The 23,344-nt window shown below is 44.9% G+C and overlaps 1 protein-coding gene across 1 annotated transcript in view; it reads right to left on the reverse strand.

Annotated features, from left to right (window-relative positions):
* Positions 1 to 4,061: 4,061 nt before the first annotated feature.
* LOC135375968 (uncharacterized) overlaps positions 4,062 to 23,344 on the reverse strand; it is a 65,902-nt gene continuing 46,619 nt past the window's right edge. Inside the window, exons 10-14 of the mRNA XM_064608604.1 lie at positions 21,770 to 21,887; positions 13,587 to 13,658; positions 12,448 to 12,577; positions 9,677 to 9,778; positions 4,062 to 5,408 (exon numbers count right to left, since the gene is read on the reverse strand). Of these exons, the coding sequence (XP_064464674.1) occupies positions 5,313 to 5,408; positions 9,677 to 9,778; positions 12,448 to 12,577; positions 13,587 to 13,658; positions 21,770 to 21,887 (518 nt within the window). The 3' untranslated portion in view covers positions 4,062 to 5,312. The remainder of the gene's footprint in view (positions 5,409 to 9,676; positions 9,779 to 12,447; positions 12,578 to 13,586; positions 13,659 to 21,769; positions 21,888 to 23,344) is intronic.

Genomic DNA, 23,344 nt, shown 5'->3' on the forward strand with positions numbered 1-23,344 from the left:
AGCTTTGATAGCATATGAAGATACCTTTCCTTGGCCATTTCCTCATTTCTTAATTGGGAATCGCCTTGTCCTCAGACTCACTGCTGGCAACATTCGTTTATAATACCATCTGTGTGTGTACTGCCCATATTGTCATCCGTATATCCGATCACACTTGTACGTCGGCATACAGTAAGTATGCACTAGTAAAACAATACGAAGAGCAACTAAAAATTACAGACAACAAACACAACAACAACAACAAAATAAAGTACTCATATAGCAATAGGAGACACGCAAAAAGACGTGAATGTCTCGATCGAACTGCGGACCTTTCGTGTCAAAGTCCGACACTTTACCTCTCGACAAAGAGCGCAAAGGGTGCGCGCCGCCTTAAACTCGCGACGTGAACCACGCACAATGGGGATTATTTCGCAGTCGGAGGCGAACGGCGTGATAAGGACGCGACCGTGGCACCATCTAGAATCGAGAAAATCGTGAATCGGAGTTTCCCCGACTGGTATGGCCTCTAATGTGAAACCTTCAAAGTTCGATTTCATCTCCGACGTGGACCTCATAGCTTCTGCAATGTGGTTCCCAAACACATGCTTTCATTGAAAATTCGATTGCCAAGCTTTCCCAATGCACGGGTCCCGGCTACTGTGTCAAAATCCCGTTCTGTGGTCGCGGCACAGGAAGAGTTGCAGGCTAAAACCTCGTCTTGCTTCAAACTGACAAATCTGGCCGTTTTGGTGTTCTCCCGAGAGAAGAGTTCTTAAAAAAGCGATCGGATGCGATTGACGAGCTGTTAGTGCCTTTCATTGGGAACCTTCGAACATTGAAAAGGGATGTTTCGAATATTTTGAATGAAAACGAAATGTCAACCTTGGTAAAATATCAAAGGAACTGCGTCTTGCGCGTTCTCTTCAAAATTTTTATTGAAGGACCATAAACCCAATCTACCCCTTAGAATTGTACTTAATGAAAATAGCACTTGGCAGAAGTTCGTATCAGCGTTCATCCAGAAATCATTGTCAGTTTTAAATGTACCCAACCCCTTATCTCTGAGAAACTCCGAAGAATTTGTCAAAATGCTTTTGCCATTTCATGGTTCTGAAATGTTCCCGATATCGTTGGATGTCAAAGATCTGTACTATTCTCTAAAAAACCTTTGCTGTGAAACGCGTTTTGGATCTTTTTTTGGTACGTTTCCAGTCTCGCTGGCATAGCTATAAGTGATTTTTGGAATTGCTGAATTTGTACTTGAATTTAATGTAACTTATAGATGGCGTTTTATACACCCAAAAGGATTGTGTTTTCACAGGTTCGTCTGTTTGCACCATTCCTATCTGAAATCTATTTAGGCTGCCTCGACTTTCATTTACGTGCTTTTGTAAATTCGTCTTTGCCTGACGCTGTTTTGGTGGCTAGATACGTTGATGGTCTGATATTTATGTCTCGTTCCCGATCCTGCTTGGTAGAACTGCAACGTGTGGCTCGTGAATCGTCCCCCAAATTAACATTTACGGAAGAGCATCCTGCCGACGGGAAATTGAAGGTTTTAGATTTGACATTACACTTCAAAGGTGGGTTATGCTGGCACTATGATGCTTCAACTAAAAAAACCTTTCTGCCTAGAAGGAGTTGCCATTCTAAGTTGGTGAAAAATAGTTTGATAAATTCCTTGATAACCAGTGCCCTGACCAAGTCTTGCTTAAATTTTGTGTTCAGTGCATTCAAGCTACAGACCGCCAAGTTACAAAGAGCAGGATATGAGTTTAAGCTAATCCAGCACAATTTACTTGCACAGTTTCATGCTCGCCCGAAAGGTTTAACGGAAGAAAAAGAGAAAAACGAAAACATGGCAGTAGGTCCGTACTACCACAAGATATCACATAATTTGAAGGCTATGTCGAATGAGATGGGGGTCCGTCTCCTCTTTAGGAACAACTTCAGGTTAGATCGTTTAACGCCTTTTTCGAAACCAGAGCCTGGATGTAATGCTGAACACAGAACCATCAAATTTGTTCCACGTGCAAAAAATGTTGTGTATAGAATTCCGTTAGCTTGTGGCTTTGTATACATAGGTCAAACGTCTCAAGGTTTTAACCAAAGGTTGGGCCAGCATAAAAACAGCCCAGATTCAAATTTGTCGGGCCACCTAAGGCTCTGTAATAATTGTCAACCCCTATGGTCGCAGACAGCGGTGCTGGCGTGGGAACCAGACAGGCGAAAACGTCTTTTGAGAGACGCATTGGCCATACAGAGTGTGGGCAATTGTATTAGTGTGCCGTCTGTATGTATCCACCCGGCCTTCAAGCGGCTCTTCTAACCTTCCTTCAACTCACTTTGTCCTCAATTCCTATTCCCCCTCTCTCGGTCTTCCCACGCATCGTCTACGTGTTCATGAAGTTCGTTATTATCTATTAAACGTCTTGCTGGTTTTGAGCCCTCGTGTTTGTGTTTGTTTACGTGTCTTGCGCATCGCTCAGGCTTGCCTATCATGGAATTTATTCACCAGCTAGCCTGCATTTACGCCATTTTGTCTATGCTCCATATTGCCAAGTGTGAGCAGTAATGGGGAAAATGTCGGCAATGTGGGCTCATATTGCAAAAATTCAACCAATATGGGGAAAATGTCAGCAAGATATTACTCATGCCCATATAGCTCATGCGAACCCCCTAATAATGAAAATGCAGATAATGGGACGAACCCGTATTGGTACCTGTTCCAAATGGCGAAGTCGCACGGAATATCGAAATTCGAAGCGTGTGAAGTGCCCTACTCAGCGCGTCGTTACATTCAATAACTTCCCGCAGACTATACACATTGCTCGAAACAACATATCTGGCAATGCCACTGTAATATGCACTGGAACTCTGCTTATACCTGCTGTAATGAGTCACCATCTTGCTTGATGACAATCGGTCGTAACCGCAGAATGAAACGAAGCGTTGCAACGTCGTTTCAGCGAAATCGCGCTAATTATAGAGGGGCGTAAAAACTTTGTAGCGGTGACGAGGATGGATGTGCCTTTGCAATTTCGCTACACCTGCATTGAGTCAATGCCATGCCAACAATAATTCCGACATAATTTCCTGTCAAATACTGTGTTTTTAATTCAGGATGTCAGCTCTGCTGTGATTACCTGCTACGTAGAGCTGTAAGGCCATTCATCTGTTCTTTAAGGATGCTACGTAAATGCTTTGCAAAGAGAGCAACACGCGAATACTATTTATTCACGCTGTATCGGACGCTCAGACAATGTATGTTTGCTTGCTCCCAACGCTATCGAAATACTACACAGTAAAATAAGACTTACAGTAAAAAAAAAGATTGTATAAACATCCTACAGATCCGTATATCTAAGACGACATCCCGTGATATTCGAGCGACGTTCAATGAGTGTTCATATCCTGGTCTCTTGGATAGTCCAGGAGCTTCCCCAGATATATGAACTGCGCTTTATACATCGGAATGCAAACATCCAGAGCGTGATATTCTGTACACAGACATGTGCTGAGACATGTGTTGTTTACTGGGTAGAATCACAAGGTAAATGGCTTTGTGGGATATCCCCTACATGTCACAAAGATATCCGGATATTCAGGACTTTCGTGACCAGGTAGAGACGTTCCAGGGATATTAATCAAAGAGGTACATTTCGTTGAATTTGAGAAACAGAATACGAAGAGGACAACACAGGACTCAAACCAGCTGTGAAGCTTTAATGCAGAGGGTACCGGAAAAGTGGATCGTGGAATATCGTTGTCTCTGGCAAGGCTCGCAACCGTAGGAAACCTAAGCAGTCAGAGCTATATTCTTTTTTTTTACAATTTTCTTCCCCACTTCGTTCCCTTTGTCCGTGTTTAGTATGTAACAGCAGAGCTTCAGGTAATTGTGCTTGTTGATTTTGCGAATGCGTTGCAACTGACAACTTAATGCGATAAATTTCCTCACGCCACTCGGCTCCCCAACGGAGAGTAACACGACATAGGTGCTACGTGGATTGGAGACAGACCCGCTTAGAGCCACAGATGTAGAACCGATAACCGTGGCTGTCGTACGATTTTTCTGTTGCTAAGGTGGTCGAAAGTTTGTAATGATTTCGAGTACTAGAAAGGCGTTAATAAAGTTAAAGAATCGAAAATATATAATTCATAAATAAAATAATAAAATAACTGAAGGACAAACTGGAATACTAAGTGCGAACTAAGTGGGACTAACGAAGGAACTACCCCTAAATTCGCACTTACTATGCTAATTAATTAATTTATTCTATCTTTCAACACGAAACAAAGTACAATACCATTTTATGTTTTAGCATTACAACTCCCGAGTTGGAAAATCGTGACAGTCTGATGGATGTGCGTAGCGCCGGAGAAAAACCTCTCCGCTCCCTTCCTCATTCAATACCGGCATTCCGCCGCATCAGTGATGCATTAATTAATCGTACTTCGATTTTTGGAGTGAACCCGTTCCCTGGGGTAGCAGAATTTTGTAGCAGAAATTGCGTGTGTAAATAGTGCATGCGTAGTTCAGTTGTTTGAGACACTGACAGTGGTCACACGCACACACACAAATACACACGCGCACAAATTGTTCATCAGTGTACTTGTTTCAAGTATTTACTGTTTATTTTCACAGGTGCCTGCAGTATCTTGGATGGCGTGATGAAAGAACGGCGGTCTGTCCATGAAGCGTCTGCGTGCTAAGTTGTGATTGTGAGATCATCCTATCAACTTGATCTCAGTCAACTCAGTAACTGTCTCAGTATCAACTACGTGGTGACTATCGACGTGGTGACTCTCTTGATGTTTCAGTGCCCTCTCGTCCTGGAGGTTTGATCCAAAACAGGTCGAAGTCAGGGCTCGAGTATTTGCCATATTAGCGTATGACAGCCGCGTTGACAGATCCAGGAGATTGGTAGCGGACGAGTGCAAGACATTTTAGGCTATCCTGAGGGTTGTGTTACATGTCCATCACCTCTATATTTAGATATGAGTTGAAGGTATACTAGTCGAATGACGATTGAAGGACAGAGCGAGCTCTGGAAGGGACGACGTTTTTCAGACGCTTGAAACGGGTGCGTGAGCTGCAAGCTGTGTCATCAGAGATGAAACGGGCACTTCTCTCTAGACATAAAGAAGCTAGGTGTCTGCGTCGTGTCTGCCTGTGTCTAAGCGTGCGTCGTTTGGATTGTTTTTGGGGCTTTGATTAAAAATTTGGGATCAATGTCCTATAGTGCCAGCATAAAGCATTCAAGAGTGTTTGACGGAATGTCGAATGATGCAGCCAGTTTTCACGAAAGATTCTGGTGCTTTCTGTCAATCTATCTAGTCATGGCGTAGCTAATAAAGTTGGTTGTCCAATTAGAAGATAAACGTGCACGTACCGCATCGTCGTCGTCGAAGCATGCTTGTCCGGGCTGAAAGGCAATAACGAAATGTTAATCAGTTTTGTGTCGCTCTCGTTCATTTGGATCAGTTCATAGCACACTCAAGGGTACCAAGGAAATTTTTTTCTGTTTTACAGAAAAACATTTTCTGTGCCCCATCGTTTGATAGATACATAATCATACAAAGATGGGTAGAAATCCAGCGAACCGGTGGAATGTAGGAAGGGAGTTGCCTCAGGACAGAAGCCGCCGATATTTTGAACAGAGACTGTTCTTCTTCTGGGCACCGTCCTCATCATTGGCATGGTATTTAAAGGGTTAGATGTGACGTGTTCCGTACGGAACCTTTCTTCCCTCCGGGCTGTTGACCCACAATTCGCATGAACCTTTAAACACGTCACACCTAACCCTTTAAATACCATGCCAATGATGAGGACGGTGCCCAGAAGAAGAACAGTCTCTGTTCGAAATATCGGCGGCTTCTGTCCTGAGGCAACTGCCTTCCTATAATCATACAAAGTTCGGCACCAACCCCTGATATGAGAACAGATAGGGTATCGATCATCGCATTTGTTTTCGTTACGACGCTACGCTACGTAACCCTACGCTGCATGACGATACGTCATCCGTAGACGTCTGCCGTGGCCATGGCCGTGATATCTCGCATAGTAAGCTTCCGTATTCGTGCTACATATTTACACCCTGCTACCCCGTTTAATGTAAAACTTCGTATTGGGTTCACATCGGAGCAAATGTACCCTGCTTAAATTGGGGTATGTGTGGGGGTGTATAGTGGGGTATTGGGGTATTGCGAAAATATTCTGGCACAGCGTCGATGTATTGTGTGTACCGGACTGTACTGAAAAAGCGTTCTGACATGTGTTCCCACTGTTCGACATGGTCCAGAACAGTTTTCAGCACACCACCAACCAAGACAGCACACGACATCGGGCCGATATCGGCAGCAAGTTGGGCATGTCGGCCCAACATATCCCTGACACTGCCAACCTGTGACCGATATACGACAGAAGTTGGCAATGTCGGCTCGATGTTGATGGAAAAAACGCGACATCTAGCCGAAACTGCCAACTTGCGACCGATATCACGCTGAAGTTGGCAATGTCGGCTCGGTGTTGACCGAAACAAGCTACATGTAGCCGACAGTGCCAACTTGCGACCGATATAAGTTTGAAGTTGGCAATGTCGGCTTGATGTTGACCGACACCAGCGAGACGACGCTGACAATGTCAACGTGCGATTGATATCTCACAGAGATTGACAATGTCGGCTTGATGATCACAGAAACGAGAGACAAGACGCCGACACTGCCAACTTGCGACCAACATCCCACTGAAGTTGGCATCGTCGGCTAGATGTTGACCGAAACAAACGACATAACGCAGACACTGGCTTTCCATCGACCTACTTGGTGTCCCGCGCCAAAAGCAAGTAGGAAACACATTCGTTACGTTGATGTCGAGTTAATATTTGAAGCAATACCTCATTCGAGCCTTGTTTGTATGCGTGAGCGAACTAAAATCAGACACGTCACCTCCACCATTTTGATTCTGAGACGAGCAGGGCTCTCGAATTTGCGGAAGCTCGTAAGACATGAAATATATAGTATGTTTTTGTTTCGAAAGAAATGCCGGTACCTTTTGAAAGCTTCTTGCGCTTCGTTTTTTAAGGAGCTTTCGAACTTTTTTTCGTCTTGCTTTTGGTAATACCGCGCTCATTCCGTGGGAAATACAAGAAAACCATGAGAAAATAAAACGAGTAATAAACAATGGTAGACATAAAACGTAGTTTCCTCGCAAACCAGTCTAACGTTGTTTTCATCCCTACGATGGCCAGCACACGAATAAAAATACAAAATTATGTTGGCGCAACATCGGTCACAAATCGGTAGCATGTCGAAATTTCATCGGCAGCATGTCCAAATGATATCGGGCCAATATCCTGACCCGACATCGGCCCAACTCTGAGCGGTGTTGCAAGCGTATGTTAGGCCGATGTCGGGAGTGTCGGCAGCAGCACATAAGGTTTTGCCAGGAGTTTCCCCGTATTGGATTAGACTTGGCAATAGGGACCCCATATTGCGAAGTTTGAGCCGTTAACGGGGAAGTGTCGCTAATATCGCCCTGTATTGCAAGTGTGCAATCCGTCCCAACGTCATTCTCTCGTATGTTTAGCGGCACATAAAATAACTTTGTTCTGTTTTTCTAAAAGCGTTCTGGAATTTTGACAGGACAACACCCAAAAAAGACAGCAGCGTATTCGTACGAACGGCACGATTGTTATCACCCAGCAAGAGAACACTGATCATATGTAATCCATGTGTTCCGCACATGGTGCTAAGGCGTCGCATCGCTAATGACGACAACGGTGTAGAGGAACTAGACGCCATATAACAATGGCACCGGGAAACAATCCGCGCCGGTTATGCTGTATTGCGCTCTTCCAACATTTTCACATTGCGGCCTCTGCCAACGCCACCTAGATACAGAAGGTCTGCTTATTACCTCCTCTCCCTCCTTCTCTACGTGGACACAAAGCCTGACTTCGTCTGATTGCGGTGCGCCCTGTTACGAATCCAATAACTCCGAAAACCTATAGACACGAATCTGTAGATAAAAAGAACACTTTCCACAAAGTTACTGACGATAGAAATATGGGACAGTTTTGAGCTTTATTTTGAAGTTTTCCTGTTTACTACGCCTGGACGGCAGTGGTTCATCTATGTGGCTACGACAGCTAAAAGCTTTGATTTGATTTGATTTTTTTTTTGTGGCGCATTAGTGGCGTTATTAAGTTTTACCTAGGTACAATTTTTGTGCTTACTAAACCAGTGCTAAGTGCTGGGTTAGTAATTAAAATCACAGATCCTTTAAAAACTCGGTATCTCTAAAAAAACATGTATACCTTTTCAAAGGGTACAAAACTTTCATTGCCGAGCTGAAGAGCCGGGTGCGCAGTGGCAAGAAGTTTCTATTGCACGAAACAAAATGACGTTCACGGAGATGCTGGTAGGCTGGGCATACAATGAGGATGTGAAAGATTGAGAGTTGTTCCCCACAGTCACTGCATTCAGGACAGTCTACTTCCCGTAAGAGATATTCATGTGTTAAATAGGTGTGTCCCAGGCGGAGCCGACAGGATAGCACCTCATACAGTTGATTGGATGCAGATGGAGGAATAGGTTTTATAGTGCGTAATTTGTTGCTTGTCTGTTGGTTCCAAAAGCTCTGCCAGTGTCTGCTGCTTTTTAAACATATAGCCCGACATCTTTTGATGGAATGTCAAAGGGCGTTATGTCGCATGTTAGGGCAGCAGCAGCTGCTCGATCGGCCTTTTCATTTTCTGGTATCCCAACATGGCAGGGTACCCAGCAGAAAAGTAACCGATAAACTGTGTGCTTGCTAGGTTCCTTGCACGATAGACAATGGGGTCTTTTGTGCAATGAATGCTACATATAGTCTGTAATGAGTCAAAGAATCTGCGTATATGACTGATGATTTAATACGATTTTGTAAGATATAATTAAGGGCTAAAATTATGGCATACACTTCTGCTGTGAAGACAGACATGGTGACCTTCACACGATGTGACCTTGTAACAGTGCCAGTGACCATAGCGCATGATACCTCGGAAACACCCTTTGAACCATCAGTGTACTCTATGTGCTGCCAAAGCTATCCTTTCGCACCTCAAATTCCTGTTGCAGTATTGTGTTTCACAGTTTCACGTTTGTTGTATCTGGAGAGGTACATGTTTGGAGGCGCTGCCATGGATGAGTTTTTTACTTGACTCAAGGATGATAGAGTTGTACTCTGGAAAGCCATAGTGATGAACTGGTTGTGACATTCGAACGCTAAAAGAAGACACAGCTGAATGCCTGTTCAAGAAATGCTGTCTGAACGGTGTGCCTTTCACACATTGATATGTTGATTCTTAATGCATATGAAGGAGCCAGGTAAAACCTGTGTTGCTCTAAAGACCACTGATTTGATTATATGTACAGCCATTGTATTGGCGAAGCTCTGAAAACTAAACGTAGTCCTTGGAGACCTACTGGACCCAGGATTTTAAGTGTTGATGGCCGTGCTGAAACGTACACAGCACATCCATAATCCAATTTGGAAAAAAGAGTGGAGACGCTCCCCAGGACCGGTGAAGCTGAAGGTTCGACCGGGATTTGCTACCGCCGTGAAAAACACTGTTCTGATTGGCTACGCCACATCCACGGGTGACAAGGCTTTATCCATCTAGATAGTGTTGACTCTGCCCTATGCACTTACAGTCTGCGGAGCCTTGCATGGACCAAAGAAGTTGGTGTCATACGAGTGTCCCGAAACCCCACACTGCGTGGTACACGATTTGCTCACTGTAGAGCCTTTGCCCTAGAACGGTGACAGACGAGACGTGTATTCATCACTCACCATATCATTGTCACACATCACACATGAAAATGACACCCATGAGCATTTTCAGTAAAGTTTCAGAATCAACAGCATTAGATGAATTTTAACGGGGCCCGGGTTTGGACTGAACTATAACGTTTTATTTTTAGTTTACTTCACGCTAGCGCCAGGACTTGACGCAGCGCCTGGCGCCAATTGCGTGCTTCGGATCAAGCCTGAAATCAAATGCATGTGATCATCCCTACGGCTATGAGTCTTTATTACTCGGCACCTTTTGTGGCACAGTTGTGTGGCGTTTAAAAGAGTATTCTACTTTCGGCATGGATATAAGGACGGTTCTCGCCGAAGTCGGCCTGACACGCAAGGAAATTCCCCTGTCTCGACGGCACAGTTGCAGCGTCCAATGTTGCTCCATAGACGAAAACGTGCTGGGAGAAGGCAATGCATTTAGGACAGGTCCTGGTCGCACGTCACAGCAAATGTCAACCTACACGTGACCATAAATATGGCCGCACCCGTGATCCGCTCGAAAATCGTTTGTAAATAGTCCGTTTACTCTTTTTGTGCACTGTTCCGGGCGTCTTTCGACCTCGGTAGTTATATTCATCCGATAATCTCGCACTAAACACTCAGTTTTCTACATGAGGTCTCCTACTGTTGACCACTTTCAATGATGCGATGGCGACCTACTATTACACACTGAGTCGATGCGATTGGCTTAAGCTGAGGGGAAATCTGCTACTATGTCTCGGAAGAAGCATTGACGTTGCCAAAATACGTTCGTCTTCTGGCATGAAGCCAATCGGAATATGTCGACAAGCGCTAAAACGACATGACCTCAAAATGATGTCTATGCTTTGACACCGTGCTTAATGTTGCGTCACGCGTGTTTCCTAACGTGGTGTCTAAGCAGAGGCCTCGTATTCTCCACTTTCGGGGCTCCTATCAAACGCACATGAAGGACACATCTTTCAGAGTGTTGTTATAGCTGAAACCGGTAGTACTCCGGTGAAGCGTGCTTTTCCTGAAGTGCCTTCAGGTGTAGTAAATAATGTACTGTTTAGTGTTGAGATCCGAAATAGCACAGATACAGTTGTGTTGAGAAAAATGATGTATACATGCCAGGAGTTTTGTTTCTCTGGTTGCGAGGCGAAGGATCCGCCTGAGGTAGACGACTTGCTTTGTGAGTGACGTATTCATTGTGTCAGTGGACCCAAGCAGCACACAATATTGGGCCCATATTGGCTGGTCATTGGCGATACGGGTCCAGTATGGGGCCTGTTTCGCCAAGAGTTTTCCCATATTGGATGAAAATGGACAATACAGGCCCCATAATGCCCACTTTGAGCCAATATTGGAAAAATCCTGGCGATATGGGCCCCATATTGCCCGCGTACACCCCATATTGACTCAAAATATAGAAAATTGTACGTACCCGTGTTGCACAAATGCCCAAGCAGCACGTCAAGATTGAACGTTGAACCGTGTGAAATACCCAATTCAGGACATCGTTACATCCAACAACTTCCCGCAGATGATACACATGTTCGAAACTGTCAACGTACTTGGCAATCCCAATGTCACGTTCGCTAGAATTCGACAACTCAACATTCCCCGTTCTGGAAATAGCCGCCATCTTCCTTCGCTATCCTTTAAGTAAAAAACACAATGTCTGATAGGAAGGGATGGCTCTTCTGTAAAATTAGGTGCTTTCAAGTTGCTGCAAGCCGTGTGAATTGCTCTGGCGTATGTCCGTCACCGTCACGAAAGTGTTTCGCTCCTTTGTAGTCTCGGAGCGGGTGGGAAATTTTTAGTTCACAGAATATTGCGATCCCAATGAAGGCTTCTGAGGGATCTTTGGCATTGGCAGCTGCGTGGGATTGCTTGTGGCCTTCAGCAAGGCGGGCGTAGTTGTTCGTTCTTTTTGGGCGATGCCGTGTTTTGTCTGCTTTTTTTGCAATCATGTGCAACGTGGATCAATTAGATCCGCAGAAATAAAAAAGCAAAGATCAGAGAAAAGTATTATCGGTGGTGAATATTATACAGGATAATTCTTTATTATTACACGAACTCCCCGTTGGTGATATTACAGAAATATTGGCAATATTGGCGCAAAACGGGCTTGCCAATATGTGCACCCCCATATTGGCAGCCCACATTGGGCCAATATTGGACCAATATTGGCGTGCTGCTTGGGAGTATCACTAATCATATGTGAAGAAGGACACCACGGCAATAACTCCACTAGGTTTGCAACACTGGGTTTCCTTAAACCTGAGTATCGGATCTATTCTTTGGTTCTATCAAGAAGCGGTCCGTCTGTAGTACCAGAGTACCTCATCACTAATAGTCTGCTGCTGAGACGCTTGGAGCTCGCACAATACTAATCAATCATTAATACGATCCATCGCTATTAAACGTTAATGCCGTCAATCCTCGTATCTTCTTTTCATCACGCGCGAAACAATTTCCTTGGAAATGCAGTTACCGGAAAATTCAAAACAAAGTATTTTCGCAGAAAAAAGTTCGCACAATCGAAAAAAACAAGCGTTCTATTACTTCCCAGCGCTACGACCTCGTTTACATTTCAACAATTTAAACAACACGAAAATACGAAATATATGATTTTTTCCCGTAGTGATGCTTACCGCTGTTAGTCCATCTATAAGAGCGCTCGCCTTACAGAAATTATCTACGTTGAATCCTACTACTCCTGAAAATGTAGGCGCATTTTGCGTGTCTGTCGTTGTGTAGCATAGACTTCTATTCAAGTCGTCCCTGTAAATAAACAAATTAGCTTCCAGAAATTTTCGTACAGGCAGAGTAGGTACGCTATTGGAAAAGAGCTGTCCCAAAACAGGAACTAAGATGGCCATCTTCAACACTCTCGGAGCTAATCACCATTGAGAGACATTGTTCTGACTTCTTAGTAGTTGTAAATGCGAGCCGTATTTGCGTCTTCGTGCTAAGCGTCTATGCTCTGCTCTCCGTTGAGGGGCATCAGGCAAGGGCACCAGTGGGCTCTGCGACTGGGACAGGCAACATCTGTTGCCCTGAGTTTTTATGAAAACAATGCGGCTATTCAGCAGCCTTCCTTTCATGTTGGCACTCCGACTCAAGACTACATGCCATCATTCCCATCATTCCATGTCTACCTTCGAACGGTATTGCTTACGCGCAGTGTAGAAAACACGTAGTTTATACGTTAATGTAAGCACCTTCCCCCTTCATGGAGGCCAACTGTCCCATTGCGAAGGTAAGTAATCGTGATCATAATCATAGTTCGAAATTTTTTGTCGCCAGACAAGTGCGATCACGAGCGACGCGAAGACGGTCGCGTCTGTGGATTAACGTTGTCCACACGTTACTTTTTTTTTTGCTTTTTTCATGTGCCGAAATCTCGGCACATGAGACACCAGATTTAATGTCAGTCGTGGAAGACTGCGTTCTTCAGCAACTTGTGCCCTTCCAAAGAACTTACCATCGTCATCGGCCTGCTTTGAATCTTCCCAGATAACCAGAAACGTCTTATGAACATCCATAAGACGTGTAGTCCTGGATATTGTGCACGTGTAATAGATATCCATTTTAATCCACTGGATATTCCATGGACGTACTATCAACATATAAAAACCATCCACACCGGAGTTCCTCAGCGATTTGTACCCTTCCAAAAAAAGTAACCAGCGTCATCGGCCTGCTTAGAATCCGCTATCTTTGGATCGGCGCTTTGGATACGCTACCGACTCATCCGCTGAGAGAAGCCATTATGAAAGGTGACCCTTACTTATATGCAGGGATGAGATGTTGGTAGCATTGATCAAGATGCATGTCATCGCATTCACTCGTGTTCACTATCCTGCAAAACGAGAGTCATATGGTCATGTGAGCTTATTGACTGCCTCTGAGACTTCGTGGCGCACATGTGGCAATCTCCAACTGCTGCAAGCGTACAATACTTTCACGTACATTTAGAGCGTCTTGCTGAAGAAAATGACTTGAAAACAACGGCAATCCCGAAATGTTTAGCGTAGCGGAATATTTTTGTGCATTTGTTTTCTTCCTTCTCAAATATTTTCAAATTCTTCCCTGCGCGCATGATACTGTGATGATGCGTCCACCTGTACGTTGACTTTTCTTTATTTTGTTCATTTCGGATCTTCGGAGACCCGTCTTTCTTTCTTTCCCCAATGTGAGAGGAAGAAAGACCACACTGTCGCCTCTTGCGTCCTGGAAAAAATATTATCAGAAAACAGAAAATGCAACCCAAGGTAAGGGCAGTTCAGATAGAGTCACCCCATACACACGCTTTTGTTTTATTTCTGCAAGTTAAAGCTCATCTTCGATGCATGAGGCGGTACTGTGCTCCTCCACCCTCTCACACTGGGGGTGAAGAAAAGACGCGTCTCCGAAGATGCGCAATGAACAGAAAAGAAAGAACATCAAGAAAAAAAGGAGTTCCTCCACAAATTTTTCGCGGACTATGTACCGAACGGATTCTTTATCAAAATGGTAACGATATGAAGTCACCGTAAGGAACAGATGTTCTCTTTTGGGACAGCTTCGCAGCTTTTTCAACGATTCTTAGGTAATTAGTCGCTTGACGGTTGAGCAACATATGGCCAAGAACGCCGCCGGCCCAGAGAGAATAGTGAAAGTAGCATGCCTATCGCATATACATATATATATATTGCATATATATAGAGATAGGGGAGAAAAGACACCAGAGATTGAAGTAGGGAGTAGGGGAAAGTTATTTATTAAGCTGGCATTTAAACTAAGGGTCTGGGGAAGTCTACGTTTCGGCGGAAGCTCCGCCTTCTTCGGGACTGAGAGGAAAATCTCTGTACAAGGTCTTTTAAAAGGTTACAAAAGTGTCGTCACAGTTGGTACAATTCCACTGCGAGGCAGTCGTTAGTGAGTCATGTTCTGGAAGATTCCGGAAGGTTCCTGGGTCATCGGCCGGGGAGATTACGTGTCAGAGCCTTGGGTCGCGCTCGTTGAAAACCTGTTGTCCGGGGTGTTCTTAGAGTCATTGTGTCCAGCTGTAAAGAAAAGAAGAAAAGAGGCAGCGGGCACTCCGAGGACATACAGAAAAAAAGTTATCCGGATATGCTTCTTACAGTTGATAGCACTCCTTTATCCTCATTTATTAGAGATTGGAATTTGTAGATCAAGTACGATTCGCGTTGCTCTCTGCAGCGATCGGATGTGAAATTTGACTCTAAAATAAAAAGTGCGACGTTATTAATGGAATGACCGGGTCGACTAAAATGGCGAGAAACCGGGAGGCTACCTTTTTTCGAAACATCTGATCGGTGGTTATTGAATCGAATCCTAAATGAATTTTTACTTTGACCTACATATTGCGCGGAGCATGTTGTACATTGAATGATATAAATAATGTTACTGGAGTTACAGTCAAAGTCGCCATTGATTTTAAGGGAGAAGTTGGAGTTTGTACTCTTGACCGCTGCCGTGCTTTGCATTGATTTGCATATTTGGCATCTTTTACCATTGCATGGATGGCATCCCGCCGTAGGTGTTAATGGTTTGGGAACTTTGGAGTTGACTAGTCTATCTTGGAGGTTGCGGGCACGTCTGTAGGTAACTCGTGGCTTCTCGGCAAATATTTGTCGTGTCCGTTCAGATTGCAGAAGGATGCTATGGTGGCGGTGGAGGATACTGTTAATATTACCCGCGCCTGCACCAAATGTAAGAACAAGGTTTACGCGGTCGCCCTTGGGTTCGTCGTTGCGTTTACCGAATAAGTTCCTCCGGTCTGTTTGTCGTGCTTTGGACAGGGCGTCTCTTACTAGACTTACGATTAACGAAGGTCTGCTCTAATTCCGCGAGGTTTTTGTTTAGAACATCGTCGTCCGAGCAGATCCTCCTGTATCGGAGTGCCTGGCTATAAGGAATGGCGAGTTTAGTATGGCGCGGGTGGCAACTGTTAAAGGAAAGGTACTGCTGAGCATCAGTTGGCTTTCGGTACAGGTCAGTGGAAAAACCCTTCTCGGTTAAGGTTACTTTTACATCTAGGAAATTAACAGTCGTTGCCGAGAAGGAGTGGGTGAACTTCATGGCGGGGTGTACCAGGTTGAAATCGCGAATGAATCCTTTGAGATCTTCTTCGGAGTGTGGCCAAAGCATGAATATGTCGTCCAAGAAGCGTTTGTATAGACTAGGTTTTTTGTCGCGCACGGCTAGAAATTTTTCCTCTAGTGCACCCATGAAAATATTTGCGTACGTTGGTGCCATCTTGGTTCCCATAGCTGTGCCATTTATTTGTAGATAGTGGCGGCCGTCAAATTCGAAGTTATTATTTTTGAGGATCAAGTTGAGTAGAGTTGGTAATACAGATGGGTCAACCGCGCGATCGGAGTACTTCAGATACGCCGCCTCCGCTGCTAGCACGCCATCCTCATGTGGGATGTTAGTGTAAAGGGAGGTAACGTCTAGCGTTACAAGCAAGCTTGCATTGGGTGGTTCACATTTGCTAAGTATTTCGAGGAAATGGTTGGTGTCCTTAATATATGAGGGTAATCGGGGCGGTATATCTTTAAGGAGGTGGTCAACGAAGCTAGAAATTTTCTCCGTGGCGGTGCCGATTGAGGAAACTATAGGTCGCCCTGGGTTTCCTGGTTTATGGATTTTCGGTAACATGTAGAACCTGCCTGGTTTAGGGTTTTGGGGGGCTAGAAATTCATATAGGCAGGAGTCGATTATTTCACGCGCTTTTAGGGATTTTAGGGTTTTGGTGATTTCGGCAGCTATCTTATCTGTTGGATCACTGTCAAGCGGCTCATAGAACGTGTTACAGCCCAGTTGTCGGAAGCCCTCGTTAAGGTAGTCCTGTTTGTCCATCACTACGATTGCCCCTCCCTTGACTGCCCTTTTGATAATGATATCGCCACAGTTCTGTAAGTCGGAGAGGCTGCGCTGCTCAGCTGCTGTTAAATTTGGTTTAGTTTTGCGGTTAGATGAATTGTTGTATGCGTCAAGTACATCCCTTTGAACAGCCTTGATGTACATATCCAGGGCTTTGTCGCGGTTGGCATCGGGTGTGAAATCAGAAGTTGGTTTAAAGGGATTCGGATTGGAGTTAGGTTTGTCGAAAAAATATTCTTTTAGGCGCATACGTCTTGCGAAATTGTCCAAGTCAAGATGGAGTTGGTATTCATTTAGTTTAGCGTTTTTGGGGCAGAATGACAGACCCCGATGGGCGTCGGATAATGTCGTGACATTATCCGACGCCCATCAAGAAGAATTGTCAAAATTTTGCAGGTCCCGTGAACAGCTCGTATCGAGAACTAAACACAAAAAACTTGCCAGGGACGGAGTCTGCTCACCTATTTTAGCTGATAATAATGAAACGCCTCCAGAAAGTATCTCGGTAAATAAACACCCGGTCACCTCTACTCAATTATTACTGCCCCAACTTCAACGTGATCATGATGGTGAATTGGACGGTGCGGCCTCTTCCGTCCAACAACGTGTAACTGTATCACAAAACGTTGTGAACTTGTCATCCCGCACCCTCACCGACTCAGAATTCTCACTTGTGAATCGGGGTCTGTCATTCTGCCCCAACAACGCTAAACTAAATGAATACCAACTCCATCTTGACTTGGACAATTTCGCAAGACGTATGCGCCTAAAAGAATATTTTTTCGACAAACCTAACTCCAATCCGAATCCCTTTAAACCAACTTCTGATTTCACACCCGATGCCAACCGCGACAAAGCCCTGGATATGTACATCAAGGCTGTTCAAAGGGATGTACTTGACGCATACAACAATTCATCTAACCGCAAAACTAAACCAAATTTAACAGCAGCTGAGCAGCGCAGCCTCTCCGACTTACAGAACTGTGGCGATATCATTATCAAAAGGGCAGTCAAGGGAGGGGCAATCGTAGTGATGGACAAACAGGACTACCTTAACGAGGGCTTCCGACAACTGGGCTGTAACACGTTCTATGAGCCGCTTGACAGTGATAAAACAGATAAGATAGCTGCCGAAATCACCAAAACCCTAAAATCCCTAAAAGCGCGTGAAATAATCGACTCCTGCCTATATGAATTTCTAGCCCCCCAAAACCCTAAACCAGGCAGGTTCTACATGTTACCGAAAATCCATAAACCAGGAAACCCAGGGCGACCTATAGTTTCCTCAATCGGCACCGCCACGGAGAAAATTTCTAGCTTCGTTGACCACCTCCATAAAGATATACCTCCCCGATTACCCTCATATATTAAGGACACCAACCATTTCCTCGAAATACTTAGCAAATGTGAACCACCCAATGCAAGCTTGCTTGTAACGCTAGACGTTACCTCCCTTTACACTAACATCCCACATGAGGATGGCGTGCTAGCAGGGAGGCGGCGTATCTGAAGTACTCCGATCGCGCGGTTGACCCATCTGTATTACCAACTCTACTCAACTTGATCCTCAAAAATAATAACTTCGAATTTGACGGCCGCCACTATCTACAAATAAATGGCACAGCTATGGGAACCAAGATGGCACCAACGTACGCAAATATTTTCATGGGTGCACTAGAGGAAAAATTTCTAGCCGTGCGCGACAAAAAACCTAGTCTATACAAACGCTTCTTGGACGACATATTCATGCTTTGGCCACACTCCGAAGAAGATCTCACAGGATTCATTCGCGATTTCAACCTGGTACACCCCGCAATGAAGTTCACCCACTCCTTCTCGGCAACGACTGTTAATTTCCTAGATGTAAAAGTAACCTTAACCGGGAAGGGTTTTTCCACTGACCTGTACCGAAAGCCAACTGATGCTCAGCAGTATCTTTCCTTTAACAGTTGCCACCCGCGCCATACTAAACTCGCCATTCCTTATAGCCAGGCACTCCGATACAGGAGGATCTGCTCGGACGACGATGTTCTAAACAAAAACCTCGCGGAATTAGAGCAGACCTTCGTTAATCGTAATTTTCCAACCAGTCTAGTAAGAGACGCCCTGTCCAAAGCACGACAAGCAGACCGGAGGAACTTATTCGGTAAACGCAACGACGAACCCAAGGGCGATCGCGTAAACCTTGTTCTTACCTTTGGTGCAGGCGCGGGTAATATTAACAGTATCCTCCACCGCAAACATAGCATCCTTCTGCAATCTGAACGGACACGACAAATATTTGCCGAGAAGCCACGAGTTACCTACAGACGTGCCCGCAACCTCCAAGATAGACTAGTCAACTCCAAAGTTCCCAAACCATTAACACCTACGGCGGGATGCCATCCATGCAATGGTAAAAGATGCCAAATATGCAAATCAATGCAAAGCACGGCAGCGGTCAAGAGTACAAACTCCAACTTCTCCCTTAAAATCAATGGCGACTTTGACTGTAACTCCAGTAACATTATTTATATCATTCAATGTACAACATGCTCCGCGCAATATGTAGGTCAAAGTAAAAATTCATTTAGGATTCGATTCAATAACCACCGATCAGATGTTTCGAAAAAAGGTAGCCTCCCGGTTTCTCGCCATTTTAGTCGACCCGGTCATTCCATTAATAACGTCGCACTTTTTATTTTAGAGTCAAATTTCACATCCGATCGCTGCAGAGAGCAACGCGAATGGTACTTGATCTACAAATTCCAATCTGTAATAAATGAGGATAAAGGAGTGCTATCAACTGTAAGAAGCATATCCGGATAACTTTTTTTCTGTATGTCCTCGGAGTGCCCGCTGCCTCTTTTCTTCTTTTCTTTACAGCTGGACACAATGACTCTAAGAACACCCCGGACAACAGGTTTTCAACGAGCGCGACCCAAGGCTCTGGCACGTAATCTCCCCGGCCGATGACCCAGGAACCTTCCGGAATCTTCCAGAACATGACTCACTAACGACTGCCTCACAGTGGAATTGTACCAACTGTGACGACACTTTTGTAACCTTTTAAAAGACCTTGTACAGAGATTTTCCTCTCAGTCCCGAAGAAGGCGGAGCTTCCGCCGAAACGTAGACTTCCCCAGACCCTTAGTTTAAATGCCAGCTTAATAAATAACTTTCCCCTACTCCCTACGTCAGTCTCTGGTGTCTTTTCTCCCCTATCTATATTCAACATCCTGGTCGTTCGAACCTAAATTTTGTAGCGTATTGCATATATATATATAGAACAAATAGGTTAATATATCAGACGGCTATGAAGTTGAATAAAAGTGAAATAATAAGACTTGGACTACAGATTACAGGAACGTTAACAAAAACTAATTTATTTAATGGGCAATGTGACACATAGATTAAAAAAAGAATGGTCGACGTTTCGACAGTGGCACTGTCTTCATCAGGACAAAAAGAGACTAAAAGAGACAAAAGAGACAAAAAGAGTCAGGACAGAAGAGAGAGAGAGGACTTTTTGTCTGTCGAAACGTCGACCATTCTTTTTTTAATCTATGTGTTAAATTGCCCATTAAATAAATTAGTTTTTGTTAACGTTCGTGTAATCTGTAGTCCAAGTCTTATTATTTCACTATATATATATATATATATAAAGCAAAAAAATAGCCGAAGCTCTGTAGCTGCACGTTGAGCATATGTTTACAATTTGATCGTGCACTCCCAGCCAGGGACAGCTGTTTCGCTCTACTTGGAGCTCGTTAGCCTGGCGCAGCGCCAGGCTGACGAACTCCAAGTAGAGCGAAACATTGGGAACCGCATTATTACAGGACGTCTTACCTTGCCAAAAAAGAAAAGTTTTAAGGAAGTGTATACCGGAAGTCGCACTGTGTAAGCCACAAGACAAGGGTGTAACAGCTGTGTTTCAAAAACGCTATATTCCTTGTGATGAAATTAAGGAGGTGCATCATACCAGAGCATGCTGGTAGTACAGTTCGGATAATCGTCCCAGTCGAAAAAAAGTAAAGGGTCCAATTAGAAAATTTTCAATTGGATCAAATTTTCGATCAGTTGTGCTTTTGCCACACATTGGACTGAAAATCAATGAACCTATTCAAGAAGCAGTTCGTGCTCCCATTGCATGGCCAATTGGAGTTCAAAGATGAAATATCTTTGCTGACGGCAATGCATGCGTTACGGATACGTATTCTTGTCGCCCGCATTGCGTTGAGAAAACAGTTTTTTACAACGAAACACAACAACAACTTTGTAACAAGTACAATGATGTATGTAACTACACAACACAGGCTGGCGTTGTGTTGTTACGTCGCGTCCTTGTCGTTGTGCTTATAAGGAAAGATGACTGCAGTGCGGGTAAACCCGCGGATAGCCGCGGGTACCCGCGCAAGTTTGTTATTTTCGAGTACACAATTCCGTGTCATCGCGGGTTGCGGGCAAGGTGCCGGTAGACTCGCACTGCCTCAGCGGATTACGGAGGTATACCCGCAGTACCAGCAGGCGCAGAACCAACCCGTTGGATTGGGGTGTATGACCCGATTCATTCGAACATTTGGCCCAAAATACTTTACAAGACGTTCCACATCCAATTCGTCATCTCAAAATAAAGTTGTTGTTATTGTTTGCCACATAGGGCTAACTTCGGCTATCTTTCGACACCAAGACTGGTACACTTCGCATGAGTAAGCTGGCAACCATGTCCGCAGTGGCCACAGCGTACGCGTTGGAAAAATGGCTCGCTAAAGGAAGGACATTGTCCTCAGTATCAATAACTCATTTCGTGCCGTCACGATCATGTGGCATATAATTCATATATGAGTACGCATTGGGCTGCGGGTATATCGGCTGGTATGCGGATAGGCGTCGGGATGTTCGGGTACGGATGCGGGTTGTGCGGTTGCGGTACGTGTGCGGGTACGAACTTTCGTGCCCGCACTCATCACTACCTATAAGGTCATGCTTCGTCGTCATGGACCCCATGGGCAAGCTTTTCTACGCATGTCCTCTTATGTGTATAGTGTGTACTTAGTGTATACTCCACTGAATATGCGTATTCCCGCATAAAAGACGTACCTGACCAGGGTGTTGGACCACATACAATGTGTAACAGCTAGGTAGGAAAAGGGAGGGTCGTAGTAGATGTTGGGCAGCAAACGTCCTCCACAGGGTCCTGTTTTATCTTCGTACCAGTCTGAAACAAGTCAGCACACTTAAACAATGAAGGACACAATGAAGATATCATGATACTCTATCGACCACAATCGAAGAATCACATATTTCTGTACTAGAACGGCCCGGCAGAGACAGCCGTTGCAGTTCCGCCAGCAATTCACTTCGCTAGACACACCTTGCCTGACCCAGACAGACTCTGCAAGCTCTACAGTCTAAATCCTGTGACGGACATGTGCCAGTTAAAAAAGCTCCCTCAGAAAGTGCAGCGGGTACACAGCCGTAACCGTCTGGAAACAGCGGTAACGGTAATCAAATAGCAAGCCCAGCGAACCTCATCGCCAAATTTCAGCAGGTACAAAGCCGTCACCTGAACCTCGTACTGGTGTGCTTGTTGAATAATGCGTGTGCCGGCTGAATATGCGTGACTTCGATGGAGCGTACTACGTTGCCCCACGCTCCTCCGGTGAGGAGTGACATGGCACAACGTATTCTCCCGCAGTACGTTCCTTCCCGCAGTACGTTCCTTCCCGCCCGCTGTCTGCGTTGCAACCTCGCTTTTGAGAAGGATGACACCTTGCTTTTTAAGTACAGGTCTAATGTTTTTTCAGGGTAAGTCAACCTAGCTGTGATGCATCGTACGACACCTGCGTTTCACTCGTGTTTGACAATCGAAGTACATTCTGTTGCAGACGGTGGACGCATTGCAAATGGCGGCAGGAGAGGATCGACTGCATCGGTGAAGCGACGATGTACATTACAAGCGAGGTTAATAGTCGAAAGATGAAAGTCACTGAAAAGGTTAGCCAGCTGTAGGGATCGAACCCACATCTTCTGGATTACCGGTCCAGGGCTCTACCAATTGAGCTAAGCTAACACGCCTCTCCAGCGACTTTCGGGGTGCGTCATCTGAAGGGACGACAAACCAGCCACTCTCTCACTCATCCTCCTTTCACTATTACATTTTTGCTCACTGATACACATTCATACGACGGAAATCGACGCAAGCGGCACCTGTTGAACAAGAGATAAACTGATGTTCTGAGACTGGAACAACATAGAAGGGACAGATACAAAGCCTCAAATTGCCTAAGAAATCAACGACGAAAGATGAAAGTCACTGAAAAGGTTAACCAGCTGTAGGGATCGAACCCACATCTTCTGGATTACCGGTCCAGGGCTCTACCAATAGGGGCGCGCGCCTGGAGTTTAGCGGAACGACGCCAGCGCCAATTTCTCCCCTGTCGACGGAAGGCGAAACTACCGTCCCGTGTATGCCGGAGTGTGCTGCTGGACGATTCCACGCGAATGATCCAGCTGACCTGGTCGGCCCCCACAAAACGATCCGAATTTTTACGAAAAAATTTTTTTAGTCGCTAATAGTGCAAAACGACACACCACGAAACATTTCTTCCCAAATCTCAATGTGGCGGGCTAGACACGAGTAAAGTTCGCAGCGCTGGCGAAAACCGTGCCTGG

This window comes from Ornithodoros turicata, unplaced genomic scaffold, assembly GCF_037126465.1.
Source record: "Ornithodoros turicata isolate Travis unplaced genomic scaffold, ASM3712646v1 ctg00000961.1, whole genome shotgun sequence".
Classification (NCBI taxonomy): domain Eukaryota; kingdom Metazoa; phylum Arthropoda; class Arachnida; order Ixodida; family Argasidae; genus Ornithodoros; species Ornithodoros turicata.